This window comes from Pelodiscus sinensis, chromosome 6 (genome assembly GCF_049634645.1).
Source record: "Pelodiscus sinensis isolate JC-2024 chromosome 6, ASM4963464v1, whole genome shotgun sequence".
NCBI classification, from domain to species: domain Eukaryota; kingdom Metazoa; phylum Chordata; order Testudines; family Trionychidae; genus Pelodiscus; species Pelodiscus sinensis.
This window is the reverse complement of record NC_134716.1, coordinates 37,080,575-37,092,968: the sequence shown is the minus strand read 5'-3', so window position 1 is coordinate 37,092,968 and position 12,394 is coordinate 37,080,575. Positions and strand designations below refer to the sequence as shown.

Below are 12,394 nucleotides of genomic sequence, written 5' to 3'. Positions count from 1 at the left end.
CCTCCACTCTGCACTCTCCCCATAGGCAGGGGGCTTGGCTCCCCCTCCCCACTTTTCTCTTGGAGAGCGGGGGAGTGTCACGCTGCCACCCAGAGCTCTGAACTCTCCCAGGTGGCTGCCACTCTAGACTCTTCCCAGCAGCTGCTGCTGTTGCCCAGAACTTAGGGCTCTCCCCAGCGGCTCCCTCACTGCCATCTAGAGTTTGGGGCTCTTCTTTGTGGCTCCTGCTGCTGCCTGGAGCTCGGGGCTCTCCCTAGAAGGTCTGCTTCTGCCGGGGGGAGGAGAGCTCACACTGCCTCCTGGGGCTCTGCTCTCTTGGCCTCTTAGTCTGGAAATGCTCCTGGTCCCAGCCCGCCAGTTTATCCTTGACGATGCCAGACCTAGTGTTGCCCAACTAGGGAATTCCGGATTATGGAGTCTCAACCTGTACAAATTTAACAAACTATTTATAAAGAAATTGTGACTTGAAGCCCCAAAAAGCAACAAGAAAATTCATATGATGGAATAGGAATAGTTCAGTTTGTAAAATAAATACAGTACAACGAACATATTTTGTGACCACATCATTTCCTTTCTATTTTTCTTATTTTCTTCCAGAACCGAATGGAGGAAAGCAAAGCACTGTTTAGGACAATTATCACATATCCATGGTTTCAGAACTCTTCCGTCATTCTGTTCTTAAATAAAAAAGATCTTCTAGAGGAGAAAATTATGTACTCCCATCTAGTTGACTATTTCCCAGAGTATGATGGTAAGTAATATTGCATCACCAGAATTCATGCTCCAGAACTGGAGATCATTTGCACTAAAATGATGATATGTGGTAAATAGCATTGTCTAAATTCCAGAGAGAATTTTCCAGTACCCATTGCTTAAAAATGCATTTGGTTTATATGACATATAGAATCTTGTACTGCAATAATAATCAACTATTGTCTGCAAAGTTATTAGACTTTATACTTATGGGCTGTGTCTACACTGGGCCACTTATTCCGGAAAAGCAGCCGCTTTTCTGGAATAACTTGCCAACTGTCTACACTGGTCGTTTGCTTTTCCGGAAAAGCAATGACGATCTACTGTAAAATTGTCGGTGTTTTTCCGGAAAAACTATGCTGCTCCTGTTTGGGCAAAAGTCCTTTTCCGGAAAAACTGTTCCGGAAAAGGGCCAGTGTAGACAGCACAGTAGTCTTTTCCTCAAAAAAGCCCCGATCGCGAAAATGACGATCGGGGCTTTTTTTCGGAAAAGCGCGTCTACATTGGCCATGGACGCTTTTCCGGAAAAAGTGCTTTTCCGGAAAAGCATCCTGCCAATGTAGATGCGCTTTTTCTGGTAATACTTATAATGGAAAACTGTTCCGTTTTAAGCATTTCCGGAAAAGGGTGCCAGTGTAGACGTAGCCGTGGTGTCAAATGATTAACCTTATGGTTGGGAAGCTGGACATGTAATATACTAGATTCAAAAACATGTGAAAAGGGAAAAAATACAAAAGAAAATAGTTATTTTGAGAATTTCTAATGAACTCAAATAGTCCACAGACTTGCAGCATTTTTTTATAATGGCAATAAGAAAAGTGGTAGACTATCAAGTAGATTTTTATTGGGGATGTTAGATAACATGTAATTGAATAGTCATGTAACTGCACCAAATTTTAGCATTTACACGACTATTTGATAATCTGCGGAGGCAGGGCACCAGGTGGGAGCCTGTACATGAGAGGAGTCATTTTAAAAACAGAAGCAGCAGTGCAAGGCGGCAGGCAGCCCCTGTCCATGGGAGTCCAAGCTCACCACGGTAGAGGCTGCACAGGCATCCCATGGAGCAGCCTCTCTCCGCAGTGAGTCTGGGCCTGCCGCACACAGAGACTGCTCCGCAGCAGGCCCCTCTCACTCCTCCTCATTCCCCCCTTCTTCCTCCCTCCTCCCCTCCCACACACACACACACACAACCTCTCCCTGCCTCTGACAGCCGCTTCCCTGAGATTATCGGCTCCCACCTACCTCCCTGACCCTATGTGTTTGCTGCCTCTATCAGTGGCGGGAGGTGGGGCAGCAGATCGGGCGCTCGAGGGGAGCTGGGACAGAGGAGTTTCCTTCATTCTAATTTTATGTTGTTATACAAGGTTTAATGTGCCTGTTCCAGAGAACCTTAATGCAGGTTCTATACCAGTTGCTAAGGAAACTCACAGGATGTACATTCTGGAAGGTTTTATGAGATGAAAGTGAAATTATTTAAGGTATCTGCGTGGAGACTTTGCTTGAATTTGAAGTGAAGTCCCAGGTTCATCTGGTAAGTGGACGAAAGGGCCTGAGTACTTAACCTAAAGGTTCCATTGTCTCTACTGGAGAATGAACAGCAGATTAGGCTAGAAGTTTGATGAGGCTTCAGAATGGTAGTATCCCTAATTTTCAAAAAAGGGATTAGGAAAACACTATTTTATGATTTGAGAGACTTTGGTCATGTTCCTGGAAATTGGTCAGTGCAGTAGCAGGGGTCCACTCACAGAGAAGGATCAGGCCATAGTAGTTTACAATTCAGCAAATTTTAGTTTGATAAGCCTCTGTCTTTTTTTGAAAGTTGACAGTTGAGTAGTCATTATTTTTTAGTAATCTTTCAACCCTAATTGAGCCTCTCTTACTAAAGTGTCCTACTAAGGCATTCCTGTTTTAAGACCCTGTTTTCAGTTGTTTATAACTTTGACAGATTTTAACTATTTGGATTGAAATTTTCCATGCTGAGTGTCTGCCCCAGGCTGAATTTTTCTGGAAAAATGCATTCAGAATGATTCAGCCATAGCTAAAGACAGAGCTAGCGAAGAATATGTTGCTTTGCCCACTTTTAAAAAAAATTTCTGGGGATCTTTTCTTTGAGATGTTCTGGGGCCTCTCAGCTTTTGGAGCACTCTCACATATATTGGTCTGGGAAGCAGCAACCTGTGTTGACCCCTCCTGCCAGTTCCCTGAGGTACTAGCTATAGAGTGGATAAACATTGACTACTCCAAATTGGGAGTGTTTGGTCCATTTGCCTTGTGCGTATAGCTGAACATGCAGCCTGTTTACATAGACTGCGTGCCTTCTGAGAATTGCAGTCTTAATTTTAATTTAATATGATAATTATTGTGTGTAATTTAAATAACAATTGATTAGTTAGGTCATTAAGTTTTGTAATTTAACAACTTTGTAACAGTACAATGCTGCAGCATAAAAATAGATTTTAGTTGAACCATGTACACTATATTACAATAGCCCAAACACTGCTTAACGCTTTGAAATTAGTGAAAGATTAATTATGAACAGATTGATTTTTGTTTTGCTCATCCTTTGGGGTTACAGATTGTCTAATTTCATTTTCCCATTAAATAAGGTATCTTGGTAGGGAAGGGGAATAATTGGCAGGATAATATTTATGCCTGAAGAGCATAATTTTATCTCCGAAATTTCCCTCAACTTTATTTTTAAAAGGTCCTACCCAGGGGAAAAAAAGAGCAAGGGCATGGTGTGAGTTGATTTTTAAAATATTATTTCCCTATTTCTCTTGTACAGGTATTACAGACTACAATTTTCTTCCACTTATTGCTAGACATAGTCAGATTCTTTCTAACAAAGAAGCTCATACATTTGATTAGCTTTAGCAAAACTGATTTTCTTTTCTAACCTAACAGGACCACAACGAGATGCACAGGCAGCACGAGAGTTCATTTTGAAGATGTTCGTAGATCTGAATCCAGACAGTGACAAAATTATCTACTCCCACTTCACGTGCGCTACAGACACAGAGAATATCCGCTTCGTCTTTGCTGCTGTCAAGGACACTATTCTACAGTTAAACCTGAAGGAGTACAACCTGGTCTAACTGTGCCTAGTAGCCCCCCAAAATTCCCTTTGGGCAATTGAAGATGTACAAGAGGGACTGTATTATCTGTGAAAACGACTTGCATAATACTAATTTATTGCCGGCCTGGACTCTGTGAATGATCACAGAGTTTGTAGTAAATATTATGATTTTATTTAAACTATATTGAGGAAAAACAAAAGATGCTGAAATACATTCACAGCATGTTTCCTCATTTTTTAGGCAAAACCTTGTGACTCAATGTATTTTAAATTCTCAGTCATGCACTCGCAAAGGATGGGGGGGTTTCTATTGAGGGAAAATCAAACTGGCTTCCCCTTTCCATTGGTTTTTTTTTTTCATCCTCACTCTCTACCCCTTCCTACGCTACATTTTATTATTGTTTTCAAAGGTACAATGGCCTTTTTTTCCTAGTTGCATTCCTTGATAAACTGTTTTCTCTACAGTGATCTGATCAGGAAAATATTATCATCACAATTTAAGCCATCAGTCATTCTTATGTTACAGTATTTACTTTTTCTAAAAAATTAAAAGTATTGATACTGCGATTTTAAAATTCTTGACATGGATATTTTGCAAACTGTCTTCATGCTGTGGGCTAGAATACTGGGATCACAAATAGCAGTTGTGGTAACATGGATTTTAACTTTAGCTATAACATGGCACATCAAAATGATGCATAGAAGGCAGTAATGAAATGACTAAGGCAAAATGGCAATGTGAAATATGACAATTGATTTTAATTGCTCTGTGCCATTTCTTTTCTTTTCTTTTCTTTTCTTTTCTTTTCTTTTCTTTTCTTTTCTTTTCTTTTCAATCACAGATGCCAAACAAAAATGCCATAGACACTACGTTTTCCCTAGTGGCTACAGCCTGAAATATTGTTTTTTCAAGTTGGTTTTATTTGTTTTACTTTTTTGTTTTGTTTTGTTTGTTTTAGTTAGAGCTTTTAAAATATTTTGACCACAACTTTAACATATTTTATTGTATTAAAATCATGTTGCCAAACCTGGCTTTTTATAAAACTAATAGCTTTGAAATGTAAGATACTAATTCAAATGCCAAATTGATTCATTGGGAAATGGCCTGATTGAGGCAACTGCCAAATGATAAAAAAATTAATGTTTTAGCTCAGATGTTCCCTTTGTTAAGGAAGTATTCCATTTTCAATGCCAAAAACAGCAGCATGAGTGAAAATGCTGTTAAGTGCATCATGCACGTGCATATTTTCTATGCTAATTTAAAGACAATTTTAGTCTGTCCTTATCTCAAAGATAGTATGAGAATACAAAGGACATTTTCTGCAGTAATATCAAGGCACCTTTAGTTGTGAAACATGAAATTACTAATGAGTAATAATCACATTCAGAAACCTGTCTTGATACAATTGCTTATTAATTGATAAACAGATATCTAATAGGCTTAATACAAAGTAGCCTCTCTGTGTTCCATAGAAAGATTTATTAATGTAAACACAAGAGCAAAAACCTTACTTTTGAACTCTAAATGTGCAATTTTTTAAAACAAGAACAAAAACAGCACACACATTTATGGGCCTCATTCTGCAGGTTGGGGTGAAAAAAAATGTAACCAGTCATATGATCACTAGAGAGCTGCAGAGAACTCAAGAGGTCTGACATCAGTTGGACTGATTATCTGCAATACCATGCAGCACTAGAGTGCACTTATGTAGAAATTGCTTCTTCAGAACAGTGATTGGAGGGGGGTAGGGAGGGGGGGAGAATGGCTTACTAGTTGAGTACCAAAGTTAACAATAAATACTAATGAAATGTGGTTCATCTTTAATCCCTCCCAGCCCCAAAACAACAATAACAAAAGTTGTATTTTTTTCTCTCTCATGAGACACCATGTAAAAACTGGTTGTAGGTATAGTGCAATTATGAAAGCTATAATCATTGTACATACACACACACACACACACACACATACACACACACACACACACACACACAGACAGGTGTGTGTGGCAACATCCATACTGGCTTTGTAATCATTAATTTTTTGGCAGATTGAATGTGCTGTATTGATATGTATCTATGTAATTGTATTGTATGTCTTATAGCTAATTCACATTTTAAATAATGTTATTTTATTTACTTTTTTAAGAGAGAAGAATGTAAATTTTGTCAGTTTATTTCTGACTAGGGATTTTTTTATTTACAAAACAAAATACTTTACTATAGTACAGAGCGGTACTAGCATCATGCTGTATAAAACCATTTGCACATTCCTGAGTAGAAAGAAATTGAAAACAACACCCAGAGGTCACACTCTCAAAATAATGCTTGAGTTTTGACAGGGCTTTGTATAGATGTAGAAACCACCTGTTAGAAGATCTTTTGCCATATGACCTAGGATTGGAATGTGAGCTCTTTAATATGAATTTTTTGGCAAATGCGCAGCAGGTTAGTCTTACCTCTCTGATAGCTTTTATTAGAAAAGTGGATTTAGAAGCTATTGTAGCCTATTGTACAAATGTACTAACAGTTATATATCACCACTTCCCTAAAATATGAAAAAGCATAATAGAGAACTCCAATGGGATAGTGTTTGAAAGGTTATGAAAATCTTAAATGTAACAAAACAAAAAAGTCACCAGTGTCCAGTGAGTCAAGGTATTTTATTTATAAATAAAGCTACAGCAGGTAGATACCGCATATAAAAAGTGACACTGAAGTTCTAAATGGACAATCAGAAGTTAGTTTTGTTATACAGTATACGGCATTATAAAATTGTTCTTTAATTTTCTATAAACACAATTGAGTTTCTGTTTCCATTGTTGATTCTGGGGTACATGATAATATCCCTTCTTTTAAGATAGGAATAGAATGACAATCCCAGATTTGGTGATCTAAATGGAATTGTAGGAAATAGAGACCACGAGAGCCTAAAAGAGGTCTTATTGTGCTTGTTTTGTTTATGGATTTTTTTTCCAAGGGCTTGGGCTGGAGTGGGAGGGAAGAGTTGATTCTAAGTTTTGTATAAAACCAAACCCTCCCCCCACAACCAAAAAAACCCACAAAAGTTTACTTTGTAGTTATATTGTGATTGCCAAAGTTTTCCAGTGTGTGTGTGCCGCTGGGATACTTCTGGTATGCTTTAGGTAATTTGGACTTGTGGCAAACATTTAGATCATTTGATCATGTTCGGGAAGGAGAGAAAATCTTCAAAATGCCAAGGCAGCTTTTCATGAATCACCTAACACATCATTCAGTATTCCAGTTTACAGAAAACATCTTTTCTTTTTTAAATGACACAGTTGTTCCCACTTGCAATATAATCCTTTGCTGTTTTTATTTTTTGTTTTTTGTTTCATTTTGTTTGTTGTTGGGGTTTTTTTGGTTTCTACTATGCCTTATAGAGCAGACGTTTGTGCCTCTAATATGAAGCTGAGGGCAAAAAACAACAAAACAAAAACCCTTTCAACTTTGCCAAAACAATGTGATTTTGTTGAATGTCGTAGCTTGGGGAGGAGGGAAAGAAAACCTCTTGGAAACTTGTGTATACTAGAAGTTCACTAGCACAAGAAAGCTGTAATATGTGTTTTACAAAAACCATAAACTTGCCTTTTTCACAAATTAACTGGCACTGTCCTGAGGTAGAGGATAAGTATAGCTATAAGGGCAGTTTTACTTTTTATAATTAAGACTATTTTGATTGTCAAGGTGTATGAACTGTAATTTTAATCATACTGCCACATGATTGTAAACCATAATTTTTTTTAAGTTTGAAAGTTGAGAAGAGACGTTTTATGCTGGATATCAGTCAGAATTGACTGTGTGATTTGCAAAAACTTTAAATGGGGGGTAAAGGGCTGCATATTAAGATACTGCTAAACTCCCAGCTTTTGGTTGTAAGATGTAAATGACCTTCAAAGTACTCACTGTCATGACCCCTTCCCTTGTTTTGCATTCCTCACAAAAGATTGAAATAATAGGAAAACACAAAAACATGTTAACCCACTCGAAGAAAATAAAATGTACCCAAATAATTTATTATATGTGCTGCTGTTCTTGAAACTCTATATAAGGATTACCCTGCATACTAACTACTACATTAATTTGCTTAATTAATAATGTGTGCACAATATGTTAACATGGCATACCAAAGACCTACCTCTAGTTTAAAAATCAGTTATATAGTCCACATGTGTCTTTGGGATTTCATCATGTTGTTGCCATCTGACTAGAAAATTAAAGTGGCTTCTTGCATGTGGTTAACTGCTGTATTTTGGACATTTAGACATATGCTTTTTTTGTAAATACAGTTCTTGGTTTTGGTATAATCCATATATTTAACAGTTTAGTATGCACTAGTAATTTATGTCCTTTATCCATATCCTAGGGTCAATTCAGTAATGATCTTGCCTACCAGGTCCTCAAAACCATATGTCCAAAATTTCTGGGGGTGTTTCTCCTCACTCGTCACACATTTGTTTAGCCATATGATTCTGAGTTACATCAAACAAAAAAACTAATACTGTGTAAGTAAAAATCCCATGGAGTCATTGCTTTGCTGCATAAAGGGAATATTATAACTCTTACATACACTTTAGCTCTTAAAAAAGAAAAGATTAATCAGTTGAATATTAATGTGATGGTGGGGAAACTATTAGATAAAATCAGCCAGACAAATCTGATTGTCAGGAATTGCTTTTTCAAAGGATACTCTAATCTATACTTATTACTGGATTCTTTGCATACCAACCTGGAGGTAGTCTTTATTTGACCTGTATATTTAGGGAGGTTTGTCAGATACATTTTTAACTTGCAGTATTTAAAAAAAATCATACTTGCTGTTCCTAAAATGTCATTAAATTGCATGTATTGTCTGTTTTTTGGGGATGAGAAATAGTTTTTGAAAAGAACTAATACTGTGTAAATACTGCCCCCAAATGATATTGCTGGTTAAAAATACAGTATTTTTGGCCATAATTTTGTACTACAGTATCTTCATTCCTTGAAGTTTGCTTCTTTTGAAGAACTCTGACTTATCTGTTTTCCTAGGATGCTTTTTATGATAACATGGGAATAAATCTTTTTTTTATTCCGGTGATTACTTTTTTAGACTGTACATATTTTATCCTCATTAGATACAGTAATCTCTAAACATGAAACTTCTTTATAACAGCAGAAATTTCAAACCCTTTAAGGCTTGTCCCTCTGTAGTGGAGAAAATTACTTGATATTGAAATTACTTGATACTTGAAAGGTTGATTGGCTTATGTAAAGCAAAACCTTAAGAGGCAGTTACAGAAAATTAACAAAACCTGCTAGCCTTCAGGATGAAATCTTTTAAATTGGGTTGGCTAAATTTCAGTGGTTCAGCAAAAACAACGAGGAGTTCTGTGGCACCTGAGGTTTGTCTACACTGCAGAGTTCTTGCGCAAGAAGATTTTTGCAGAAGAGATCTTCCTCAAAAACGTATTATGCAAAAGCACGTCCACACCTCAAAAGCGCATTGCAAAAGCGATGTGCTTTTGCGCAAGAGAGTGTCCACACTGCATGGACACTCTTGTGCAAAAAAGCTCTGATGGCCATTCACAGAATGGCCATCAAAGCACCTGTGCTTTTTCTGATAGGCTCTTTTTGCTCAGGAAGACCCTGTTGAGGATCCACACACACCATTTTGTGTGTGAACTCTTGTGCAAAAAGGAGTTATTCCTCGTGGGAAGAGGTATACCTACACTGCAAAAAGCCCTCTGTTCTGCTGTTTTACTGTAAATTTTCTTGCGCAAAAACGTGCTTGAGATGTGGGCAGTTTGTGAGTTTTTGCGCAAAAACCCTGTCGTGTAGACATAGCCTTTTAGAAACTAATAGTAATAGCAGACATGTCATCTTTCTGATTGCCTGTTTAAGTGATGACAAGGATGATAGAGTAATATGTACAAGATTTTGCTTTTCAACTTCTCTGGATAATACTGCATTCAGGGACCAATAGCTTAATCTTCTGTCGCAGAAGAAATGAAGTTCCAGGCCATTTGTAGAAATCAGTTTTGTTGTAATAAGAGACTGTCTCTGTTTCAGTAGTCTGCCTGACTCAGGTATTCAGTGAATTGCCACTGTTTTATCACTTGTTTGCTTGTTTAATGTAATGGAATTTTAAGGAGAAGGGGGGAGTAGTGAAGAATAATTTAACATTTACTTATATCAACTTTATAAGGATAACTTCAATAAGAAAAGCCTTGTCACTTGTGATATTTAGTTATAGGCTACGTCTAGACTGGCATGATTTTCCGGAAATGCTTTTAACGGAAAAGTTTTCCGTTAAAACCATTTTCAGAAAAGAGCATCTAGATTGGCACGGATGCTTTTCTGCAAAAATCTAAATGTGCTTTTGCGCAAAAAAAGCCCCGATTGCCATTTTTGCGATCGGGGTTTTTTTGCACAAAACAAATCTCGGCTGTCTATACTGGCCCTTTTGCGCAAAAGTTTTGCGCAAAAGGAACTTTTGCCCAAATGGGAGCAGCATAGTATTTCCGCAAAAAGCACTGATTTCTTACAGTAGGAAGTCAGTGCTTTTGTGGAAATTCAAGTGGCCAGTGTAGATAGCTGGCAAGTTTTTCCAGAAAAGCGGCTGATTTTCTGGAAAAACTGGCCAGTCTAGACACAGCCCTTGTGTATAAATGAAAGTAGAATTGATATTCATCTGCTAAATTTTTCTCTCATCAGTTCAGTGTATTGCATATCTATGAACATATTATCTGATCACTAATTCATCTTCCTGAACTTTAATATTCAAAATGCCTACAGAATTTCAAACAAACGTTGTTATTTTAACACACAGTCTTCCACAGAAATGTTTCTTACCCCTAAATAAGAAATTTCACCAAAAATTGTACTTGCTAGAGGCCCAGAATGGACTTTTGTCAAGCTTTCTATAATCAAAATGTCATAATTGTGGCCTTTCAAGTCTAAAAATGGAAACTTGATTATGAAGGGGAAATTTCCATTTTTCCCAGTGGGATCCGAACGTTATTTGTAGTCTTGTGAATGCCTGAGACATCAGATTTTAAAGAAGTAACAGCCCTGTGCCTCTCCCTAGCCACAGCACCTCAGTACACAGTGATCCTAAGCCCTTGTGCAGTGCTTATTAGGCAGCTGTTCAGCCCCACGCCACACAGCTTTAAGAGAATTTAAGTACTTTTGAGCTTTAGTGCTGTCCTCATAGTGGAAGTTTGATGGGAGAAATGCTGAGCCAGTCTTTTTAGATGACAAATCTGAGGAATTGTCCCAGATTGAGGTGTCATTAGAGGAGGTTTTGGAACAAATTGATAAACTTAACAGTGACAAGTCACCAGGACTAAATGGCATACACCTAAGACTTCTGAAAGAACTCAAATGTGAAATTGCGGAACTATTACCTGTGGTTTGTGAGCTATCTTTTAAATCAGTTTCTGTACTTAATGACTGGAAGATAGCTAACATGACACCAATATTTAAAAGGGGCTCTAGAGGTGATCCTGGCCATTACAGACTGGTAAGTCTAACATCTGTAGCCCGCAAATTAGTCAAAACTATAGTAAAGAATAAAATTGTCAGACACATAGATGAACATAATTTGTTGGGGAAAAGTCAACATCGTTTCTGTAAAGGGAAATCATGACTCACTACTCTAGAATTCTTTGAGAGGGTTAACAAACACGTGGACAAAAGACAGGACTATGCAGCACTTTAAAGACTAACAAGATGGTTTATTAGGTGATGAGTTTTAAAATTGACATTAAAATTAAATTGTTTTTGATTGTATCCCTTTGGTATATATGATCATGCCAATTTTCTTCCACAATTTGATCTGAGGTAGTGGAAACCATCTTGTTAGTCTTTAAAGTGCTGCATAGTCCTGTATTTTGTTTCTGCAAGACCAGACTAACATGGCTACATCTATGTTACTATGTGGACAAGAGGGATCCAGTGAATATAGTATACTTAGATTTCCAGAAAGACTTTGACAAGTTCCCTCACCAAAGGCTCTTAAGTAAAGTAAGATGTCATGGGGTAAGAGAGGTGGTCCTTTCATGGATTAAAAGATAGGAAACTGGTTAAAAGATAGGAAACAAAGGGTAGGAATAAATGGTAAGTTTTCAGAGTGGAGAGAGGTAACTATAGGGGTCCCCCAAGGGTCTGTCCTGGGACCAGTCCTATTCAACCTATTTATAAATGATCTGGAGAAAGGGGTAAACAGTGAGGTGGCAAAATTTGCAGATGATACTAAACTGCACAGGATCGTTAAGACCCAAGCAGACTGTGAAGAGCTTCAAAAAGATCTCACCAAACTAAGTGATTGGGCAGCAAAATGGCAGATGAAATTTAATGTTTATAAATGTAAAATAATGCACTCTGAAAAAAATAATCCCAACTATACATACAATATGATGGGGACTAATTTAGCTACATCTACTCAAGAGAGAGATCTTGGAGTCATTGTGAATAGTTCTCTGAAAGCATCTTCTCAGTGTGCAGTGGCAGTCAAAAAAGCAAATAGAATGTTAGGAATCGTTTAAAAAGGGATAGAAAATAAGA

General features: G+C 37.5%; 1 protein-coding gene across 1 annotated transcript in view; it reads left to right on the top strand.

Moving 5' to 3' along the window:
* Positions 1–7,867, top strand: part of LOC102454459 (guanine nucleotide-binding protein G(q) subunit alpha) — a 222,015-nt gene extending 214,148 nt beyond the window's left edge. Inside the window, exons 6-7 of the mRNA XM_014573325.3 lie at positions 598–751; positions 3,661–7,867. Coding sequence (XP_014428811.1) covers positions 598–751; positions 3,661–3,851 — 345 coding nt within the window. The 3' untranslated portion in view covers positions 3,852–7,867. The remainder of the gene's footprint in view (positions 1–597; positions 752–3,660) is intronic.
* The last annotated feature ends 4,527 nt before the right edge of the window (positions 7,868–12,394 follow it).